This window comes from Hyla sarda, chromosome 2, assembly GCF_029499605.1.
Source record: "Hyla sarda isolate aHylSar1 chromosome 2, aHylSar1.hap1, whole genome shotgun sequence".
Lineage (NCBI taxonomy): Eukaryota > Metazoa > Chordata > Amphibia > Anura > Hylidae > Hyla > Hyla sarda.
In genome coordinates, this window is record NC_079190.1 from 112,265,993 (window position 1) to 112,286,554 (window position 20,562).

A 20,562-nucleotide genomic window follows, 5' to 3' on the forward strand; every position below is an offset into this window, starting at 1 on the left:
CAAAACGAGCAGAGGGATTTAGGCAGCTGTTGATCTGCTTCTTACAGATGACTGTCTAGACTGGATACAATGATATCCACTTCTAACCTGAAAGTAGGACCAACTACTGTATACAGGGATTTTCAGCATGTGCATGTAAAAAGTTCCACATTCACCAACAGCAAACAAATATCTCCAAAATGATTAACTATGTATATCAAAAAGGTCCAAAACCCACCCTTTTATAATCTACTATCTGTACTGTTTAAATGTTTTCTGCAGAAAGACCCCGTCACTGTTTAAGCTATGGGTACCCTGTAAAACAAGCTTCTGTGATACAGTTACATGTAAAAAGAGGTTTTGGTGAGTGGTGTGTCCAGGTGCCGAGACCCCCACGATTGCTAAATGAAATGACAGAAGTGCTCTGTTGAGTGCCCTGTCTATTAGTTTCTACTCTCCATGAAAAAGAGCACGAGGTGTAGAAACTACGAGAAACAAAAGAGGACAGTATGGAAGTTGAGTGCTTTTGTGTCCCTTTGTTTTAGCGATCTCTGCACACGAACCCCTGATATGTCCCAAATATATAGAAATAACAGGTATCCTTTAACCATATTCAATCTCTTTCCTTGGATAACTAATAACTGACAGGTGGAGGTTTAAAAGGACCATATCCAAAATGTTGTCGTCTATTTCACATTGTTTTAACCAGAAATGACCTTCAGAAGTGCAGTGTCTGTCCTCCTCCAGCCACATAGTAAGAGCGCCTTAGAGAGTCCTTTAGCTTCTTCCTCTAATGCTGACATAGAACAGGGTGGAGACAGCAGACTCTTCCAGCATCCTAGCACCTGTTCGTCTAAGGACTGTATTAAAGCCTACATGTAAGAGAAGCAGAACAAATGTCAGAACAAAGATTATTTCTACATACATGATCTATGCAAGTTACTATACTGTTCTATAACAAAGAGGCGATGCATTAAAACCAGAGGACTACTTTTTACAACCTGTTGGCTTAACCATTCAAAAAAAACACATGCAGAGTTGAGCAATATATATTGAGAAAAAATGGAAACAGTCTTGGATTCTTCTCATGTTTTAAAAATGGAGTCTACAATAAACAGCTAAAAAGAGGTGTGTACCTTCATCCGGCTGTCCAGATTGGTGCGTCCTTCCCACCATTTCTTTTTGTCAGTCAGGTTGTTGACAGTTTTCTGCTCTTTCTGAATATCGTCAAACTCTTGAAGTGCTGAACTTAAAGGAATCTATTGATAAAACAGGATTACAGTACTAGTATTATACATAGGGGGTAGATAAATAAAAGTCAATGAACTGACATGTCAATCTCTAACATTCTACAACCTCAATTAGCAAAGGGAGACCACATGATCTCAGCTGCGACTCATTTTGCATATAAATGTTGCAGCCATAACCACATGGTGTCTATTGTGGTATAAGGCCGAAGGCACCAAAGTCTTGATCTAGCACGTAATTCATGACTAAATTCCAATACAAAAAAAAAAAACGGGGGCAAAAAGGACAACCAGTATCAGCCGAGATGAGGAAATGCAACCCTAAACTCACCCACCCTCTTTCCCTGCCTCTGGGGGTATCTAGCCCAATAACGGTGACTGTCCCTCCTTACTCTGATGTCATTTAAAAGATAAAGAGACAGGTTTGCAAACCCTGACCGTGGCCCATAGTGTATTTAGAGCACCATAGAATATCTGACATGTGACCACATGACATCTAGTCCCAATCGAGCAGCATTTTGGAGGATGTTAATGTATCCCTATACAAAGTTTGTTAATTATGACATTACCGTTATATCAGTAGTGTTGTGACTTATTGTATGATAAAAGTTTACAGATTATGAAAAGCCTCAAAAGTAGTAGCTTTCTTTATATGGGAGCTATACGGTTGTATTATTTGCCAGTATTCTTTGCATTGCATGTGGAATGTTTGTGGTCCACTTAGTGCTGTTTCTATGGCAGCCTGCATGTGAACTCTTATATTGAACAAATTGTGGTAACTATCTTTATAAAGAGTATGTCATCTGAATTTTAGATGCCATTTCTGTTGGCAATACAGGGCAAACACATACTATATGTGTCTTAATTCAGTCGTGCTACCTGGACCATTTCATTGCTTACTGTATCACACGTTTTCATGATTATTTTTAATATGCTTTAATCTTTTGCATTAACACCATTATAAAGTATTAATTTATTAAATGAGTGTTTGTTTCCTGAAGAAATTGGGTTCTTCAGGATACAAGGAGTTTTTGGACTCACCGTAAAATCTCTCTCGTAGCTTTCATTGGGGGCTACAGAGACAATGGGTATATGCTCTTGCCGCTAGGAGGCGGTGACGCTAGGAAAAAAAAGTCTGCTCCTCTCTGGCAGGATATACCCGCCCACTGGAAGTGAGGTAAATCAGTTTTGTCACAAAGTAATAGGAGAAGCCAACCAAGAGACAAGTCCGAAAGACCATAGAAAGGAATCCAGGAGAAACACTCAACAGGAAAAGACTATCTGGACAAGAATGAAGACATGGGTGGGTGCTATGTCCCCCAATGAAGGCTACGAGAAAGATTTTATGGTGAGTACAAAAAATTCTCCTTTTCTTGCTCTTCATTGGGGGACACAAAGACCATGGGATGTACCAAAGCAGTCCCTGGGGTGGGGAGAACAACACAGTCCGGAGACTGTACCCCAGCCGGCCGTAAGACTCACGGACGAGACCCTGGGCTAAAAGGCAACCGAGGCCTGGAACTGAGCGTCCGGCTCAGGAGATTGACTAGGACGCCAAGGAAGGGACCGTCCTTAGAGACTCTAAAACAACAACAGGCCGCAGAGAGAGACAAGAAGGGGTGATGCAGAGACCCGATGGGCCGAACCAACCTGGAAAGAGGTAGGAAGTCAACTCCAAGAAACACAGAACCAGACAGAGGGAGAGCCCGGTTGGGAACAAAAAGGGAATGACAAGAGAACCCCATACAGAGGACCAACCGAAACCAGAGAACCTGGCAAGAAAACGCCAGGGAGAGCCGAAGGCGAGTCAGTCAAGGTGAAGAGCAGAAACCACTGGAAAAAGAAATGGGAACAGTCTCTGGAGAGGCATAGTGCAGAAGATCCGAACCAAAAAACTGTAGGCACCAAAAAACACTGTCCCAGGGGCACAGTGTGAGCACCCGGGGAGAAGAGCGGAGTCTGAGAGGACACCACACAGGCTGAACAGCGGGAAGAAACCACAGCCATGCTGCAGCCGAAAAATGGCCTGACTGGAACAACCCGGTAGACAGACTTGCCGTCCAACCCCGGACTAAATGGACTCCAAAAGGGGGAAAAGGAAAGCAAGGAGTAACCCAGAAAACCGGAACAGCAACATGGAGCTGGAGACTCAAGACACCGGGAGGGTGCCCCAACTTTAGGGGGAGCAAAACCAACAACCGCGAAACGCTCCGGGAAACATACTGCTCTGTCGGGACAAGAAGAAGAGCGATACAGAATGACCGCCCCACAATGGAATCAGGGGGAAGCCTGGGCAGGGGCACTACACGTGCCAGGGACCGCAATCATCACGAAGGCCCAAAGGACTAGGAGGACCGACCCAGAAAATAAGGTACACCACAGCAGTCTAGGAGAGAGTCCAAAACAAGGATTAATTGGTCTTGGACCCAGCAGTCAGAGCGAACCAGAGCACTCCTAGAAACGTCTCGTCAGGACAGAAAAGGAGGGAAAAGCAAAAGGGGACCCAGCTGGGACTCCCAGGCTCTGGGCACAAGAAGGTTACTCCAAAAGATCAAAGTGGCAGTGTAGCCCCCTGTGAAAGGGAATTTCCCAAGAGCGCCATGTACTGTAGGAGCAAGGAATTGCCACCCTACGGTAACGGATGAAAGTACTGGTTGGACGTAGCCCCCAGGGATCCTGCGAAAACACAGCGAGGCACGGAGGAGCCATGTTGTGTTCCCAGAGGGATTTGAATCCTGGACACTGGAGCTGGGAGATACAAACACATAACTACGAATGCAAGTAAGAAGAGCACGTAGCAACCTACATGGGAGGAAACATCCCATTGGAGCGAAACCTTGGACCCTGCGAAAAAAAGGGGGGCAGATGGTGCAGTCATGGAGCCATCCTGGCCGATGAATAAGGCAACAGAGCAGACGTCTGCGCCACCCCGTACAGGAACCCAGGAAGATACCTGGAAGCATGATTTGGGGGGGGGGGGGGGGCTGCAGAAAAGGTCGCCGCCCCAGAAGGCCCCATACCCGAACAGAGGTGCTCAACCGCCACAGACCTGTGGAAACAATTACACATTAAGGCCTGAGGTACACCCCACCGAAAAGGAGGGGTGGAAGGCTCTACACCCTGTCCATAGCATATGTAGGGACACAGACATTGGTACCTCATGATAGTAGAGGGGTACCAAGACTGTCATCGCGAAGGGAACCACAGTCATCCAAATGTCCAGAATCATGGAAACTAGTCTCAGCACTCAACGGCTTGCCACAACAATGCCCTGAGAAGACTAACATTACGCTGTTAGAAAGGGGAATCAAGAGTGCTGCTGCGAGGTCCATAGAACCTGCAGGAAACTCCCACACCCCATCTCTTAAGGCGCTACACACCAGAACTGCAGTCCCAGACTAAAGAGATGAAGGCCGAATGAGGTGCAGGAAATATGCAGAAACAGTCTGACTTACCAGTAGAAAGGTCCAATGAATCCATAGAGCCACTTCTTCGGAACTTCACACTGAAAGTGAGTCACCGGACGTTTGCCACTGGAGCGGCAGGAATGAGGAAGGTGACCTGGTGGATAAAAAAAAACAAAAAAAACATGCAGACAGTCTGGCTAATTGGCATAGGCACCATGGACACACCAGTCCCGTCCTCAGAACCACACACTGAAAGTGGCTTACCAGCCCTTATCAGTGATAGCAGCAGGTCTGTGGAGAGGTACCGAAAGTAGGGAACCCTGCGAACCACTACGTGGTACATTGTGAAAGGCCCATGGATCAACATGGGGTCCCTCGCTCAGAACTACACCTTGGCAGTGGGATACCTAAACTTCTACAAAGGTGTGGGAAGTGTATGGTAGATGACCCGACGTAGTAGTCGTAGTAGTAAACCACGCAGACCACTGCCTGGTTGACTGGTATAGGGTTTCTGAACGCACAGAGTCACTTCTGTGAACCTTCCCACCAAAAGTGGGGTACTGGAGTACGGCCGATATGATGGGTGACCCTCAAGCAGGAGAAAATCTGACTGATGTCAGTCCCGTGTACCTGCAGGGTACCCCCTTTCCAGATTTCTCCCACCAGCAGTGAGGTACGGGAAACCCCAGCCATGCACGTGCCAGCCAAGGGATGGGAGACCGACTGCGTTGGAAACCGTGCAAACAGCCTGACTGAATGAGTACACCTCCAGGTGCTGGCAAAAAGGAACAACAGTCATATCGACGATCACTTTGTCCCCTTTGTCACAGGTGGGAGGATGGGGAGGCCTAGGAGCCATGGATAGAATCCCCGCCACCCTGGGAGATCGGGGGGGAGGCTGAGGAGCCATGGATGGTATCCCCGTCGCCCTGTATAGGGTCAATAGGACACTTCTTCGGACACCGTATACTGGTAGTGGGGTACTGGAACTTCAGCCTCAGAGACATCAGGCATGTGAGAAATGACAGGTAGCGGAGGAACCACGCAGACCACTGTCTGGCTTACTGGTATGGGTCCATAGTATGCAACAGGTCACTCCGTCGGACACCTTGCACTGGCCGAGGGGTACCAGAATGTCAACCGCTGATGCGGCAGACATGAGATCAGTGACCTGTGGAGGAGGGAATCATAATTTATACACACGCCAAGAACCCTCCTCTGATGGATGACCGTCAGAGGCCCTAAAAGGCCCTAGGCGTCCGCTAGGAACGCAAAAGCCCTGTAAGGGCACCGGAGCCGTGCCCAGATAGGGAGGGACTAGGACCGGCCGTGGGCACAGTAAACATGGCATGGTACGCAGTGTAAGGGAAACCAGGCATGGAATGTAACCCCCGGTATCTCCAGGGACCGCGTAACTGCTTGCCACTGCGGTTTGCATATGCTCCCTCACACAGCGAGAACTCTGCAGAATTAGGTATGGCAAAGGCATAGGGAAAAAAAACATTGTACAGATAGCGCTATCTGGAAAAAAAAGGCGTACCCCATATACAGTCCCTGAAAAGGACCCAGCAGATAGTAATCTGATAAAGACAGATATTACGGGCAAAAAAAAAAACTGTAATGGCTATGAGCTGCCACAGAAGGAGCCACAGAAAACACAATACCATTAACAGCAGCCAGAGGGCATTTTACAGTCAAAGAGACCAGAGGAAGACTTTTTTTTTTTTTATGAACCTGAGCAGGGTGCCCCGCAAATTCCTGCCATTAACCCCTTGCCCGTCAGGACAGGAGAAGAGAGGAACTGCGGGTGTCCTGTGAGTCACCCTGGGGAAAGGGCTCACCCTCCAGGAAAGCGATGCTCGTCACTGCTGGAGTAGAGGGGAGGGGGTGTTGTTCGCAGCTGCGGAAAGAATCCGCAGGCTTCGACAAGCACCACCAGCAAGTCGCCACACAGCTACACTAGCCAGCACTTGCCGCTCCTAGGCCAAGGGGGGGGGGCGATAGGGGTGAAAGTGGTGCTATCGGAGCTACCTGCCCCCATTATGGGTCCTGCTGGCCTGGAAGCACCAGAGGTGATCCAACCAGCTGAAGTAAAGAAAATTAGCGGCCGCAGAAAGCACAGGGAGCCGCTGCAAAAAGCACAGGGAGCCGCTACCGTAACTGTGAGTCCACTGGCAGGCAGGTGGAGGGCCCACGGTCTTCATATACTCACCCAGATGGCTTCAAACAGCTTAAGGTCACACTGCATCATACCAGGCCAAGATAGCAGACCAGCAGGGGCAGTGGGGGATCCGGAGCCAGGTTACAACCTCCAGGCGCTTGCCGTTGGCAAGAAGGGGTTAACAGTACATACTCTATGTCGGTGCCCCTTTGTCACATATGGGGGAACAGGTAGCGCCATGCTCCTGAACCCCCACCTGAAAATGAGAAACAAAAGGGAGGGAAAAAAAAGCTAACTAAACAGCCCTTACTAGAAAATAGTAAGAAAAGACCAGGTTTGAGGAGCTCCTAGACCTTGCTGTCTTGCCTCCTACTGAGCTCCTAGTCTTGCCTCCTACTGACACTAGCTAAACGGATTACCTCACTTCCAGTGGGCGGGTTTATCCTGCCAGGGAGGAGACTACTTTTTTTCCTAGTGTCAGCACCTCCTAGTGGCAAGGGAAGAAAAAGGAGAGTGCTTCTTGGTGTGATAGAAGAGAGATAATCAGTATAAAAGTGAAATAAGACAGCAGCTCACCAGATGTGGTTGTGTAGCGTCATACACAACAATGGTAAGCGCATCAAGAGGTAATGTATTCGCAGCCCTTTTGATATCATTCTCCTGTATTTGTTATATCACATTACTTACTCCAAATGTTCCCTCTCCCTTCCTTGTACTGACGTAACAAACTACCACTCCTATAAAATACCCATTCCCTTTTATGCCTGATGAAGCTGCTTTCCTGCATCGAAACACGTTGCATCTTGGGAAATAAATTAACTATTTTATCAGATTCCTTTTGTATCCTGCACCACGTGGAGCCGGCATTCTCCTTGAAGCCAGACCGATTGAATTCCTAGTGGCAAGAGCATATACCCATGGTCTCTGTGTCCACCAATGAAGAGAGACTGAGAAAGGAGAAATATGTTAGGATGACTGATATGGTCTATTTGTGCTGTTCTCCTCATATTTATTTACCTAGTCATTGTGGTTGGGGTCTCCCTTATTGTGGTAGTAACCCCAAGAGGCAAGGAGAGGAGAGGGGGTAGGGTGAGTTTAAAAGGTTGCACTCCATCCTCAGACAATATTTGTTGTCTTTCTCCACAATTTTTTTCTAATTTGGATTTAGTCATGCTTAGCAGGACATTAATTTTTTTTTTTTAAATGTATTTAATTAAAAGGTTATGTTTTATTAACAGGATTACATGTTTTTTGTTAGAGAGTTCTAGTCTTGTACTAACTTCTGACAGCCATACTGGAAGTTTTCATACATCCTACCTGATATCATCCCCATCGAGACCATCAGGATAATACAATGTGATTTACCTTCAGATGCGCTGTAGGTATTTGTACTGTAACAGGTGCATTTCCCCGTTCCAGCCTACTAAGTAGTAGTGTATCTCCAGGGTTTCTAGTCTGGGAGTCTGCTAAGGTCAGTATACACACTGCTGTATCTGTAAAATACCAGAGCTTAGTCCATGGATATAACAATACTCAGAACACAAATATTGCTCAGTAAGACACATACTTGCTGGGATCTGTTGGATCTGCTCTTTAAATGAATGCACTTGTAGGGACTGTTTTGGAAACTGGAAGAGAGTCTCAAGATGTGAGAGATAGTGAACCCTGGAGTCCTTGTGATCATCCAGGGACAGACTTTGTAGCTTGTCAGTCAAACCACCTACACGCTCCTTCTTCAGTTTCCTAAGAGATTAAGAAAACATCTTTGGTTAAATACCATAGGCACACATTTATATTGCACTGTTGTACAAAATTAGAACATTACTGCTTTCTGTCAGAAATATCACCACTCTTGTCCAAAGGAGGTGAGCGGTATTGCAGCTCAGTTTTATAACCTTACATGGGGAAGAACTGCAGCACACAAGAAGAACTGTTTCTGGGGACTAGTCTTTTTTATCAAATAAAATCACTTTAAGGTCCCTGAACCAAGCATCATCAGGGAGGTCCCCGACAGCTTCTTCATGCTCCACAGACCTTGGTTGATACATCCCTTCCTGTCTGGGTTAAGGAGAGATCCATTTTTCAAGGCCAGAAGGCAGAAGCCACAGGGGACCACTCTTATGACTTGCGATTCAGGCACCGCACCTTGAATGTGATGACCGGTTCCATTTAAGGACTAAACATGGGCACATACATGCATATTACTAGTGTAATACACCAGTTTTTTCCCTACATCATTAAAGGACATCTGTAGTGCCATATAAATTATCCCCTATCCAAATGCTAGGGCATAAGTTATAGATCGCGGGGGGGGGGGGGGGGGGGGGGCGTCCGAGCGCTTGCCCCCCCCCCCCGCAATCTCCAGAAAGGGGCCACAGCAGTATGCTGAAAATGGGGCGTTCCGTCCCCACATGACGTGGTGGCCGACACGCTCCCTCGATGTATCCCAAAGAGAAACATGGATGGGGCGTGTCTGCCACAGCTTTCTGCTGGGGACATCACTGCACTTCTTGCAGACTGCCGCGGCCTCTTCCAGGAGATCACGGGGGGTCCGAGTGCTGGGGCCCCCTCGTGATCTCCTGGACAGAGGATAAGTTATATTGCACTGCAGATGTCTTTTAATACCTCAATTTTACCCCATGTAAGGAAATCTTACCCCTTAATAGCAGTAGGTATCCGAAGGTGCATTTAATCTATATACGAACACATCTCTTACCTTAGCTTTCGATGAATATCACTGAGTAACTGATGTCTTAAAGTGATGGACACAGATTCGCTAACTAGAAGTGCAGTCATATATGGGTCTTGTCCTCCAGAGCATAGAGCAAGAAGTCGGCATAATCTGGAGTATAAGGCACATGGAGGAAAATGGGCTACAGATTCCAACGCCTCATAGAGAAGAGTAGAGATAGAGTTCAGATCAGAGATACCTGGTGAAAGCAATAAGAAAGCAAGCAAATAAAACATTCATAAAAAGAGAAGAATGTGGCCATTACATAAGATACTTTTGGAAGCTATAAAGGAATATTTGATTTAAATATTACTCCCCAATACATGAGAAAGTATAAAATCTAATAGTATGCAGGCTGGACTCATGAGTCAGGCCAGCTCTAGTTTAACATTTTTTAATAATTTACATTTCCAGTCATTTACTTACTGAATGTATCTGGTAGAGAAGAAGAAAGGCCAGAAAAGCTAAAAATGTTTGTATCAGTTTCCCGCTGTCTTGTTCCAGATGTCCAGCTCTGCAGATCCCCTCCAATATCTCTTCTGAGAATTTCACACTCTGCCACCTTCTCTTTTCTGGAGGATTTTTGTCCCCTGTAACCTAGGTGAAATAGGTTTGTAGGATATTTAATCATTTTGCAAATTCTCATAAAAGATGAGACATTCCTAAAAACCAGAGGAGCTTTTATAATCTATTGCTTCATGTATGGTGGCCATATTTCTATATAAATAGCCTTATGTAATGGTCAGGTACGTTGTTCAATAATTTCCCCCCCCTGATTTTCCTGCCAGTGTTAGTAACAATATGGTCCAGAGCACTGGATCGTTATTCTTATAGACAAGATATCGGTCATCTTCATTACTAAAACTATGTGTACACAGTATTAAAACACATCAACAGCTTAGTAATATACAACATGGTAAAAGAATAGATACAGCTCTTTGATCAATTTAAAGGGGTACTCCGGTGCTTACACATCTAATCCCCTATCCAAAGGATAGGGGATAAGATGCCTGATCGCGGGAGTCCCCCCTTTAAGGACAGCCTTTACTCTCTCCACAAGTAAAATTACAAACAAGCAAGGCTCTGTACACTGAGGCTATATGACATGCCCCCGGCTCACACAGCAGGCTAATTGACAAGCTAGGAGCCTGCACAGAGCCCTGCTTGTCTCCCACCCGCAATTCCTGTATTTTGTCTATGCACAGAGACACACAGGCAATAGCTGCAGGGAGGAGACAGTTTTTGTTCACCCAAAAATATACACATTTAAAACATATATTACAAATATACATCTAATGTCATTATCTACATTATATAAAAGGTTTTTGCAAATGACTGCTCATTTAACTTTAAATAAAGAGACAGGACTAATGACCATTTAGGTAATAACTAACAATTTACCTCTTGATGGTTTGGGATCTTCTGTATCAGACGCACGCAGTTCATCAATACTGAGATCTAACAACTCTGGCTCTTCCTCTATTGATCGCAAAACTTCCACAGGAGCAATATCCATCTTCCCTTGTGGATGGCGCCTTTGCATGCCAGGAGAGCTGCTCTCTTTTGGGGCCTTTTTTGTGGTTCCTCTTCCTTTCCTGGCCCGTCCCTTTGTGGTTAAATCCTCCTCTTCAGACTCTGAAGCAGCTGGCACTACACAGCTCTTACTGCTTACTCTTCCCCGGGTCCCAGGCTTTGCACGCTCACTTGGCTTTTTATTATTCCAAGTTGGGTCATTGTCAGTGTCATCTGGCATTTCCATATCACTATCACTGAAATCAACCTTTAAAGGGTGCAAAAAATGAAAAAAAAAATTGATTCAGAATGGCCAATCCTATTACTAATCCTTGACACCCCATATACAGTCTGTATTGTTATAAGAAATATGACACTTTATTAGAGATGGGCATTTATCCACTCACCTTGATCACGGTTCTAGTCTTGCGTCTTCTTGGAGCCCTTGGTTCCAATTCCGGCTGGGGAAACTCTTCATTATAGACTGTGACAGAACTCTTTTTGGTAACTGTTGATATAACTGGCTTGGTTTGAGATGCCAGACGGTCTTTTCGCAGAGGTGTTTGAGCCTTGGTAAGCACAGATGTGAGAGAGGAATCAGATTCCTCCTGAGAAAATATATCAAGATCTACTGAAATCCTGTGAGATCCTTTCCTTTTATTGGTAAGTGCATTAGAACCAGTGACGTTGCTCTTGAGACTGGCACTTTTCTTTTCTTCTTGTTGTGGTTTCCAGCCCCAAACTTGCATAAAGAGATCTGCAATGCATCCACCATGTTTTGTTGCCAGCTTGTAGATAGAGTCCAACGCTTTTACGTATAAAAGACTCGCTCTCCAGTGCTTGGGGAGAGTCGCTGGACGAGAAGAAACAAAGTGTAAACCATCTTCTAACATTCCCTCAGGAAGATTAGGAGGAGGACTCATGGACACTATATCCTGGTACACCCGAGCTATGAGCTCATCAGCAATTCCCAGACCTCCATCCTTTGTATAGAGGAGCTCATTCAAAAATCTAGAGAAGCGGAGGGTTATGGACTGACAGCGCTTCAGAGCTGATCGTAATAAGATTCGGCTCTGGGGGTCATTCTCTGCTTGAGCAATCTGCCACCTTGTGCACAACAGAGCAAGAACGAGATCAGAACATAAAGGGCACGTGCACTCCACTGTATGTGACACAAACTGAGGCGGGCTCTTCACACATGAACGTGCAATCGTGGGCGATTCTGGATGTTTGGGCAAGTCTCTGGTTTCCACAAATGAGAACTTAACACCCTTCAAGAAGTCATCTGTTGGAGGGCTAGGTGTAAACTCAGGAGCCTTTCCCTTTTTAGTTGACTGCTTCCCTTTAGAAAGTTTTATCTTTACTTCCTTTTGTTGAGATTTTGCAGAGAAATCTAACAGAAAGAGACCGATTGAATTGGATTAAATTACAAATGTGACACAAAGCCTGCTTAAAACATAGCAGTGCGACCATGCTACTGCTCCCAAAGAAACGTGTACACAAAACAAAACAGTTTACATTGGTAAAGGCTAAATTACCTGTACAAGACTCCATAAGGAACACCACATATTGAAGATCATCCTCACATTGTTGAGTCTCAGAGCGTAAAGTCTCTAGTTCTGCTTTCCTCACCAAGAAGTCTGCACAGCTACAAACACATCAATGAAAATTAGTAGTCTACTAAGAAAGAAATATAAATCTTGCTTAAAGCCAAAAAGCAATGTTCCCTTAGACTACGAATTAATGAAGACCAGAAGACTGTCAATTGGTTTAAACTAGTGACAGTGAAGCAGATTACAGGCCATGTTCACACACTGTTCTTTCGGCTGCCTTTTATTCAATTTGTTTAACTGTATAAACGGTTTTACAGCTAAAAAACACTGCTAAAATTACAGTGTGTGAGTGCATGCTTATTGGTCCTCAATATTCACAAGATGCCTCTCTTTTCGCCCATGGGAAAAATCTTGTCCCCGGCCGCTTTGTATAAGCAGACAGCCGCCAATCAGCTTATGTTTTACTACTTTCTACGGCCATCTGACAGGGCAGCATAAACCTAGTGACAGATTCCCTTCCCTATGGAACAGGAAAGAATGTACTATTGACACCAAGCTTGTGGTTGTACAAGGGTATGCAGGGGGAGATTACTTACTGTCGCATGCTATGAAGACTTTTAGCTAATCTTAGTCCCTCCAGGCAAAAAGACTTAGCCTCTGAAACACTACCAAGACGGCTCAAGGTGCTGATAAGATCCTGGGAGCAAGTCAGCAGATCAGCAAGTACCTGCCACTTTTGGAGGAGGTTTTCACCTAATCAGATGATAAAAAAAAGAAAAAAGAAAAAGAAAAAAGAAAATGGGACCAACTCTACTCCATTCTTTAACCATGTCCATAATAACCAAAACCAACAAAGAAAACATTTATTATACCATTGTCCACAAAACGTGCATCAGATGTTGCCTTAGGAGTGGACAGAACATCATTTCCAAGTAAAAGAAGAACAATGCTTCTAAGCAACTTGTGGGCTTCTGTTAGGGCAGTTTCTGGGTTATGCCTTCCTGTAAATATAAAATAAAGAGAAAACAATAAGACATTACATAACCAAGTAACTTCCTACAAATAATGACTTTTCTGATATGCCATTTTGTCAGTCTGACCAACGCATCTCTACTGCCCCCTTTTAAATCCTGCAGATCTTTTCACTATACAATGAATTCTCTATTTACATAGGACTGAACACCTGGCAGATGTCTTCAGTTAAACTATCCTGTCCTCTGTGCCACAATGTGAACTTTTAGGGTGCGTTTACACAAGAGGATTTTGTTTCAAACTCACAGCGTTAGTTCGAAAGGGGTGGGCTGTCTGCAGCAGATTTTCAGCATCAGAAAATCTGCCACAGACCCCACTTAAAGGGGTATTCCAGGCAAAAACATCTTATCACCTATACAGAGGATAGGGGATAAGATGTCTGATCGTGGGGGGGGGGGGGGGGGGGGGGCCACGATCTCCCTGCAGTACCCGCATTCTATGTGGGGGCTGCGTCTCCAGTTTCGGTAACCTCCGGTTTCCGGGACGTGACGTCACGCCACGCCCCCTCCATTCATGTCTATTGGAGGGGGCGTGATGGCTCTCATGCCCCTTCCCATAGATGTTGAATGGAGGGGGCGTGGCGTCACCTCCCCAGTCCCGGAAACCCGGAGGTTTCCGAAATCTGGGACGCAGCCCCGCATAGAATGAGGGTGCTGCGGGGAGATCGCAGGGGGTCCCCCGCGATCAGACATCTTATCCCCTATCATTTGGATAGGGGATAAGATGTTTTTGCCCAGAATACCCCTTTAAGTCAATGGAGCCTGTGGTGGATGTTAAACAGCGGAAATGCCACTGCTGAAAATCTGCTGCGGACAGCCCGTGAAAAGCCTGCCCCTTTTAAGCTTGAAACTAAATCCACTCGTGTAAACACAACCTTAAAATGAAATCGATTATTGACTACAAACTATTACACATGCAACTCAGCAGTAATTCACATTACCATGGGAACAGAGCTGCTTGTAGAGATCCGGAAGCAGGACTGAAGCCGGAAGCCTAAGAAACATTGACAGCTCTTGCAAAATTTGAGCTTTTAGTAGGTACCAAGCTTTGGAAGGCTTTTGCAGAGATGGATGTTGAAGAAGATTTACAAGAACTTGTACTCCTTTCTCAACCTACAATGCAGCAAGGAACATCAAGGTTTAATAAATGCCTTTTTAGCACAGTCGAGTTATATGAAAATACATAAAGTTAATATGTGATGACTACCTCTGCTTGATATTTGTACGGTGGATGGTAATCACTAATGTAGTACCTGGTTTGTAACTCTGTAGAGATGACTCTGCAGCAGCTGACAGTAACAGTCAGTCAACATGTAGATCTCAGAAGTAGTGTCAGCACGCAGTAAAGCTTCTTTTGCCTCCTGAAGGGTGACCTGAGAAGATACAACAAATACAGAGAACACAAATTACAAAGCCTTGTACCAGGGGATGGGGAACCGTTTTCTCTTGATGGCCATTTGGATATTTATAAAATAATTTCCGGGCCATACAAAAGCATCAACTAATGAAAACGTTTGACCAAATATCACTGGCTAATTTTTTTTACTTCCTCTTAATATAATGGCAGGAGGAAGAACATGTTTGCTGGGATCGATGATGTTGCTACTCACAACTACTTTTCTAGGTTTGCATTGGCCAGTCTGCAGGTGGTTTGCCCCTGTGTATAGGATCCCCCCAGATTTTTGTTTCACAATCAATACATAGTTGTAGGTTAACTGGCTTAAAAAGGATTGGCAATAGATTTTTTTTAAATTAGTCATTAGTGCTCCCCCTTAACCCCTTAAGGACAATGGACGTACTTCTACCCCCCCGTTTCCGAGTCCTTAAAGACCGAGGACGTAGGAGTACGTCCTGTCCATTCCCGGCCCCCCCGCCGCTAGCCGGAGGGGAGCCGGATGCCTGCTGAAATCGTTCAGCAGGCATCGCGGCATATCGCCCAGGGGGGTCATTATGCCCCCCCATGTCGGCGATGGCCGCAGATCGCTGGACTGGTCTCCGGTGACCCGGAATTACTGGCTGTTCGGGGCCGTCTGACGGCCCCGAACAGCCAGAGCCTGCAGGGGTGAGGTGGCACTGGTGCCACCTCACGATCGCCCTGATTCGTCGGCCGGCTTACCGGCCGACCAATCAGGGCGTCTGCTGCGGGTGTCACTCCCGCACCCGCTCCGCCCCTCTTCCGGAGGACGTGAGCGGGTGCGGGAAGATGACCCCGGGTGCTGGGGACCCCGATCCCCAGCGTTAATGTTGGAATCGGGGCCCCAGGAGCGGCGACGGCGGGACTGACCTGCAGCGTCGATCAGCAGCAGCAGGTGGTGAGTGACAGCCTCCTGCTGTTGCTTAGCAACAGCTCCCAGCATGCAAAAAGGGCATGCTGGGAGCTGTAGTTATGCAACAGGAGGAGGCAGACCACCACAACTCCCAGCATTCCCTTATGGGCATGCTGGGACTTATGGTTTTGCAACAGCTGGAGGCACATTCTTTCTATGGAAAAGTGTACCTTCAGCTGTTGTGTAACTACAACTCCCAGCTTGCACAAACAGCTAAAGTGCATGCTGGGAGTTGTAGTGGTGCATCTGGTGGTTGCATAACTACAACTCCCAGCATGCCCGTTGGCTGTCGGTGACTGCTGAGAGTTGTAGTTTTGCAACAGCTGAAGGCACACTGAGTTAAGTAGCAAACCAGTGTGTCTCCAGCTGTTGCATAACTACAATCCCCAGCATCCCCAGCCAAAGTAGTATGCCTCCTGCTGTTGCATAACTACAACACCCAGCATGCCCTTCTGCTGTCCGTACATGCTGGGGGTTGTAGCTTTTGCAACAGCTGAAGGCACACTGGTTGCAAAACACTGAGTTTGTTGCCAAACTCTGTGTTTCACAACCAGTGTGCCTCCAGCTGATTCAAAACTACAACTCCCAGCATGCACTGATAGACCGTACATGCTGGGAGTTGTAGTTTTGCAACAGCTAGATGTCCCCCCCCCCCATTGTGAACGTACAGGGTACACTCACATGGGCGGAGGATTACAGTATGTATCCGGCTGCAAGTTTGAGCTGCATCAAATTTTCTGCCGCAGCTCAAACTGCCAGCGAGAAACTACTGTGAACCCCCCCCCGCCCGTGCGACTGTACCCTAAAAACACTACACTACACTAACACAAAATAAAATAAAAAGTAAAAAACACTACATATACACATTCCCCTACACAGCCCCCCTCCCCAATAAAAATGAAAAATGTCTGGTACACCACTGTTTCCAAAACGGAGCCTCCAGCTGTTGCAAAACAACTACTCCCAGTATTACAAGACAGCCACTGACTGTCCAGGCATGCTGGGACTTTTACAACAGCTGGAGGCACCCTGTTTGGGAATCACTGGCGTAGAATACCCCTATGTCCACCCCTATGCAAGTCCCTAATTTAGGCCTCAAATGCGCATGGCGCTCTCACTTTGGAGCCCTGTCGTATTTCAAGGCAACAGTTTAGGGCCACATACGGGGTATCGCCGTACTCGGGAGAAATTGTGTTACAAATTTTGGGGGGTATTTTCTGCTATTACCCTTTTTAAAAATGTAAAATTTTTGGGAAACCAAGCATTTTAGGTAAAAAAATTTTTTTTTTTTACATATGCAAAAGTTGTGAATCACCTGTGGGGTATTAAGGTTCACATTACCCCTTGTTACGTTCCCCGAGGGGTCTAGTTTCCAAAATGGTATGCCATGTGTTTTTTTTTTTGCGGTTCTGGCACCATAGGGGCTTCCTAAATGCGGCATGCCCCCAGAGCAAAATTTGCTTTCAAAAAGCCAAATGTGACTCCTTCTCTTCTGAGACCTGTAGTGCGCTAGCAGAGCACTTTTCACCCCCATATGGGGTGTTTTCTGAATCGGAAGAAATTGGGCTTCAAATTTTGGGGGGTATTTTCTGCTATTACCCTTTTTAAAAATGTAAAAATTTTGGGAAACCAAGCATTTTAGGTAACACATTTTATTTTATTTTTTACATATGCAAAAGTCGTGAATCACCTGTGGGGTATTAAGGTTCACTTTACCCCTTGTTACGTTCCCCGAGGGGTCTAGTTTCCAAAATGGTATGCCATGTGTTTTTTTTTTTGCTGTGCTGGCACCATAGGGGCTTCCTAAAGGTGACATGCCCCCCAAAAACCATTTGTCGCTCCTTCCCTTCTGAGCCCTCTACTGCGCCCGCTGAACAATTAACATAGACATATGAGGTATGTGCTTACTCGAGAGAAATTGGGTTTCAAATACAAGTAAAAATTTTCTCCTTTCTACCAATTGCAAAAATTCAAAAATTGGGTCTACAAGAACATGCGAGTGTAAAAAATTAAGATTGTGAATTTTCTCCTTCACTTTTCTGCTATTCCTGTGAAACACCTAAAGGGTTAATACACTTATTGAATGTCATTTTGAATACTTTGGGGGGTGTAGTTTTTATAATGGGGTCATTTATGGGGTATTTCTAATATGAAGACCCTTCAAATCCACTTCAAACCTGAACTGGTCCATGAAAAATAGCGAGTTTGAAAATTTTGTGAAAAATTTCCAAATTGCTGCTGAACTTTGAAGCCCTCTGGTGTCTTCCAAAAGTAAAAACTCAAATTTTATGATGCAAACATAAAGTAGACATATTGTATATGTGAACCCAAAAATGTTTTATTTTGAATATCCATTTCCCTTACAAGCAGAGAGCTTCAAAGTTACAAAAATGCAAAATTTTCATTTTTTTCATCAAATTTTGGGATTTTTCACCAAGAAAGGATGCAAGTTACCATAAAATTTTACCACTAAGTTTAAGTAGAATATGTCACGAAAAAACAATCTCAGAATCAGAATGATAACTAAAAGCATCCCAGAGTTATTAATGTTTAAAGTGACAGTGGTCAGAATTGCAAAAAACGCTCCGGTCCTTAAGGTGTAAAATGGCCTGGTCCTTAAGGGGTTAAGCATGTGGCCATTATCAATTTGACAAAAGTGCTGACCAGTTCATCTGTGTGGTTTTCGGGCATATCCTGGCTACCCAAAAAATCACTCCAAGTGATGAAAAGTAGGTTAACCTCTTGCCGCAAATGGATGTTCATTAACGTCCATCTGCATCTCCCAAGGTATGATGTGCTCTCAGCAGGTGAGCGTGCATCATACTCGGTATGCTATAGGCAACCAGGACCCTGTTCGGAACCGCCACGGTGAAATCGCGGCGTCCCGGACAGCTTACAGGACACCAGGAGGGCCCTTATCTGCCTCCTCGTTGTCCGATCGTCAAATGACAGCTCTGTGCTTGAGATGCTGGCAGGAGCAGTTGAGCAGCGATAACACTGATCAATGCCATGCTATTGCAGGGCAGTGATCAGTGTGAGAAATGAGTGTGTGCAATGTTATAGTCCCCGATAAGGGCTAGAACACTGCAAAAAGAAAAGAAAAAAAAAAGTGTCAATAAGGAGATTTTTTGTGCGTTCCGTACCAAATGGGTATATGCTCATGCCACTAGGAGGCGCTGACACTAGAAAGAAAAAAGTAGTCTCCTCCCTGGCAGGATATACCCACCCACTGGAAGGTAATCAGTTTTGTCACAAAGCAGTAGGAGAAGCCAACCAAGACAAAAGTCCAAAGGACACCGCAAAAGAATCCCAGAAAATGACCCTTAAAAGTTCTTCCGGACAAAAAAAAAGGAAGATATGGGTTGGTGCGGTGTCCCCCAATGAAGGCTACAAGAAAGAGATTTTATTGTAAGCACAAAAAAAAAAAAAATCTCCTTTTCTCGGTTGCTCTTCATTGGGGGACACCTTACTGATGGGACGTACCAAAGCAGTCCCCTAGGGTGGGAATAACAACCACTAGAAAAAAGGGAAACACAGTCAGAGACCGAACCCACTCGTCTGTAATGCCCGCGGGCAAGACCCCAGGCCAGAGACAACCGAGGCCCATAAACTAAGCTCCTGGAAGATCCCCCATCCCTGGAGATGGGCTAGGACACCAAGGAAAGGGACCGCCGTATGCAGAGACTAAGTCTACGGTCCATAAAGAGAGACAAGAAAAAAGGTCGACTAAGAAGCCAGCCAGGCCAGAACTATCCCGGGAGAGGGCAACATCCCGTCAGGACGGAACAGAGGGAAAAAAACAAAAGTGAACCCAGCAGAGACACAGAGAGGTCACTCTAGGAGACTGTGCGAAACTGACACCACAATCGACACCGTCAAGGAGAAATCCCAGGGAGATTGCGTCAAGGGATGAGGAGAGCAACGGCAGGACCCAAACAACAGGCAGTGGCTAGACTGGCTGACCCTGAGCCATACATGAGTGGGGAAACTCCTCCAACAGAGGAGAGTGCCAAGGCTGCAGAAGCAGCAGTAGAGAACCAAAAAAACAGGAGGAGAGAGAGAGCTCCATCTAAGCAGAAGATAGCGCTCAGCGAAATAGTCCCCCTAGCAGAGGGGAAAAACAAGGGGTGGTCAAGAGGAAAAAAGCCTGGCACCGACCACGCCAGCCCCTGATCCCTGTACCCCCTGTGGAGGGGGAATTGACAAGTGCGCCAGGCACTGTCGAAGCAGGGAAATGCCGGCTTATGGCAACAGGACAAAATAATGGGTAGACGTAGTCCCCCAGGAACCCTACGACAACATACAGAGATATGAAGGGATTGGAATCCTGGGCAAGGAACCAAGCCATGGCTACAAATGAGAGTAAGAAACACACGCACACAGCAACCAACAGCGTTGAGAGGAACGCCCCAACAGGGCGAAACCCTGGACCAGATGGGTGCCAACTGAGCCATCCTAGACGTGTCAAAGGCAACAGATGAATACGCCTGAGCCACCCTGCACAGGAAACCAGGAAGCTACCTGGAGGCAGAGGGGGGCCTGAACTGTCTCCTCAACATGCCCCCTGCCAGAACAGAGGTGCTCAACCGTTGCAGGACTGCCGAACAAGACCAC

General features: G+C 46.0%; 1 protein-coding gene across 8 annotated transcripts in view; it reads right to left on the reverse strand.

The window, feature by feature from the left end:
• Positions 1 to 20,562, reverse strand: part of ESPL1 (extra spindle pole bodies like 1, separase) — a 60,796-nt gene that overhangs the window by 17,432 nt on the left and 22,802 nt on the right. For all 8 annotated transcript variants that reach the window (XM_056555284.1, XM_056555285.1, XM_056555288.1 and 5 more), the window contains 13 exons: positions 14,875 to 14,994; positions 14,563 to 14,734; positions 13,463 to 13,591; positions 13,187 to 13,343; positions 12,576 to 12,685; positions 11,445 to 12,430; positions 10,927 to 11,305; positions 9,952 to 10,122; positions 9,511 to 9,724; positions 8,362 to 8,537; positions 8,160 to 8,287; positions 1,116 to 1,238; positions 696 to 851 (listed from right to left, as the gene is read on the reverse strand). In XM_056555284.1, coding sequence (XP_056411259.1) covers positions 696 to 851; positions 1,116 to 1,238; positions 8,160 to 8,287; positions 8,362 to 8,537; positions 9,511 to 9,724; positions 9,952 to 10,122; positions 10,927 to 11,305; positions 11,445 to 12,430; positions 12,576 to 12,685; positions 13,187 to 13,343; positions 13,463 to 13,591; positions 14,563 to 14,734; positions 14,875 to 14,994 — 3,021 coding nt within the window. The remainder of the gene's footprint in view (positions 1 to 695; positions 852 to 1,115; positions 1,239 to 8,159; positions 8,288 to 8,361; positions 8,538 to 9,510; positions 9,725 to 9,951; positions 10,123 to 10,926; positions 11,306 to 11,444; positions 12,431 to 12,575; positions 12,686 to 13,186; positions 13,344 to 13,462; positions 13,592 to 14,562; positions 14,735 to 14,874; positions 14,995 to 20,562) is intronic.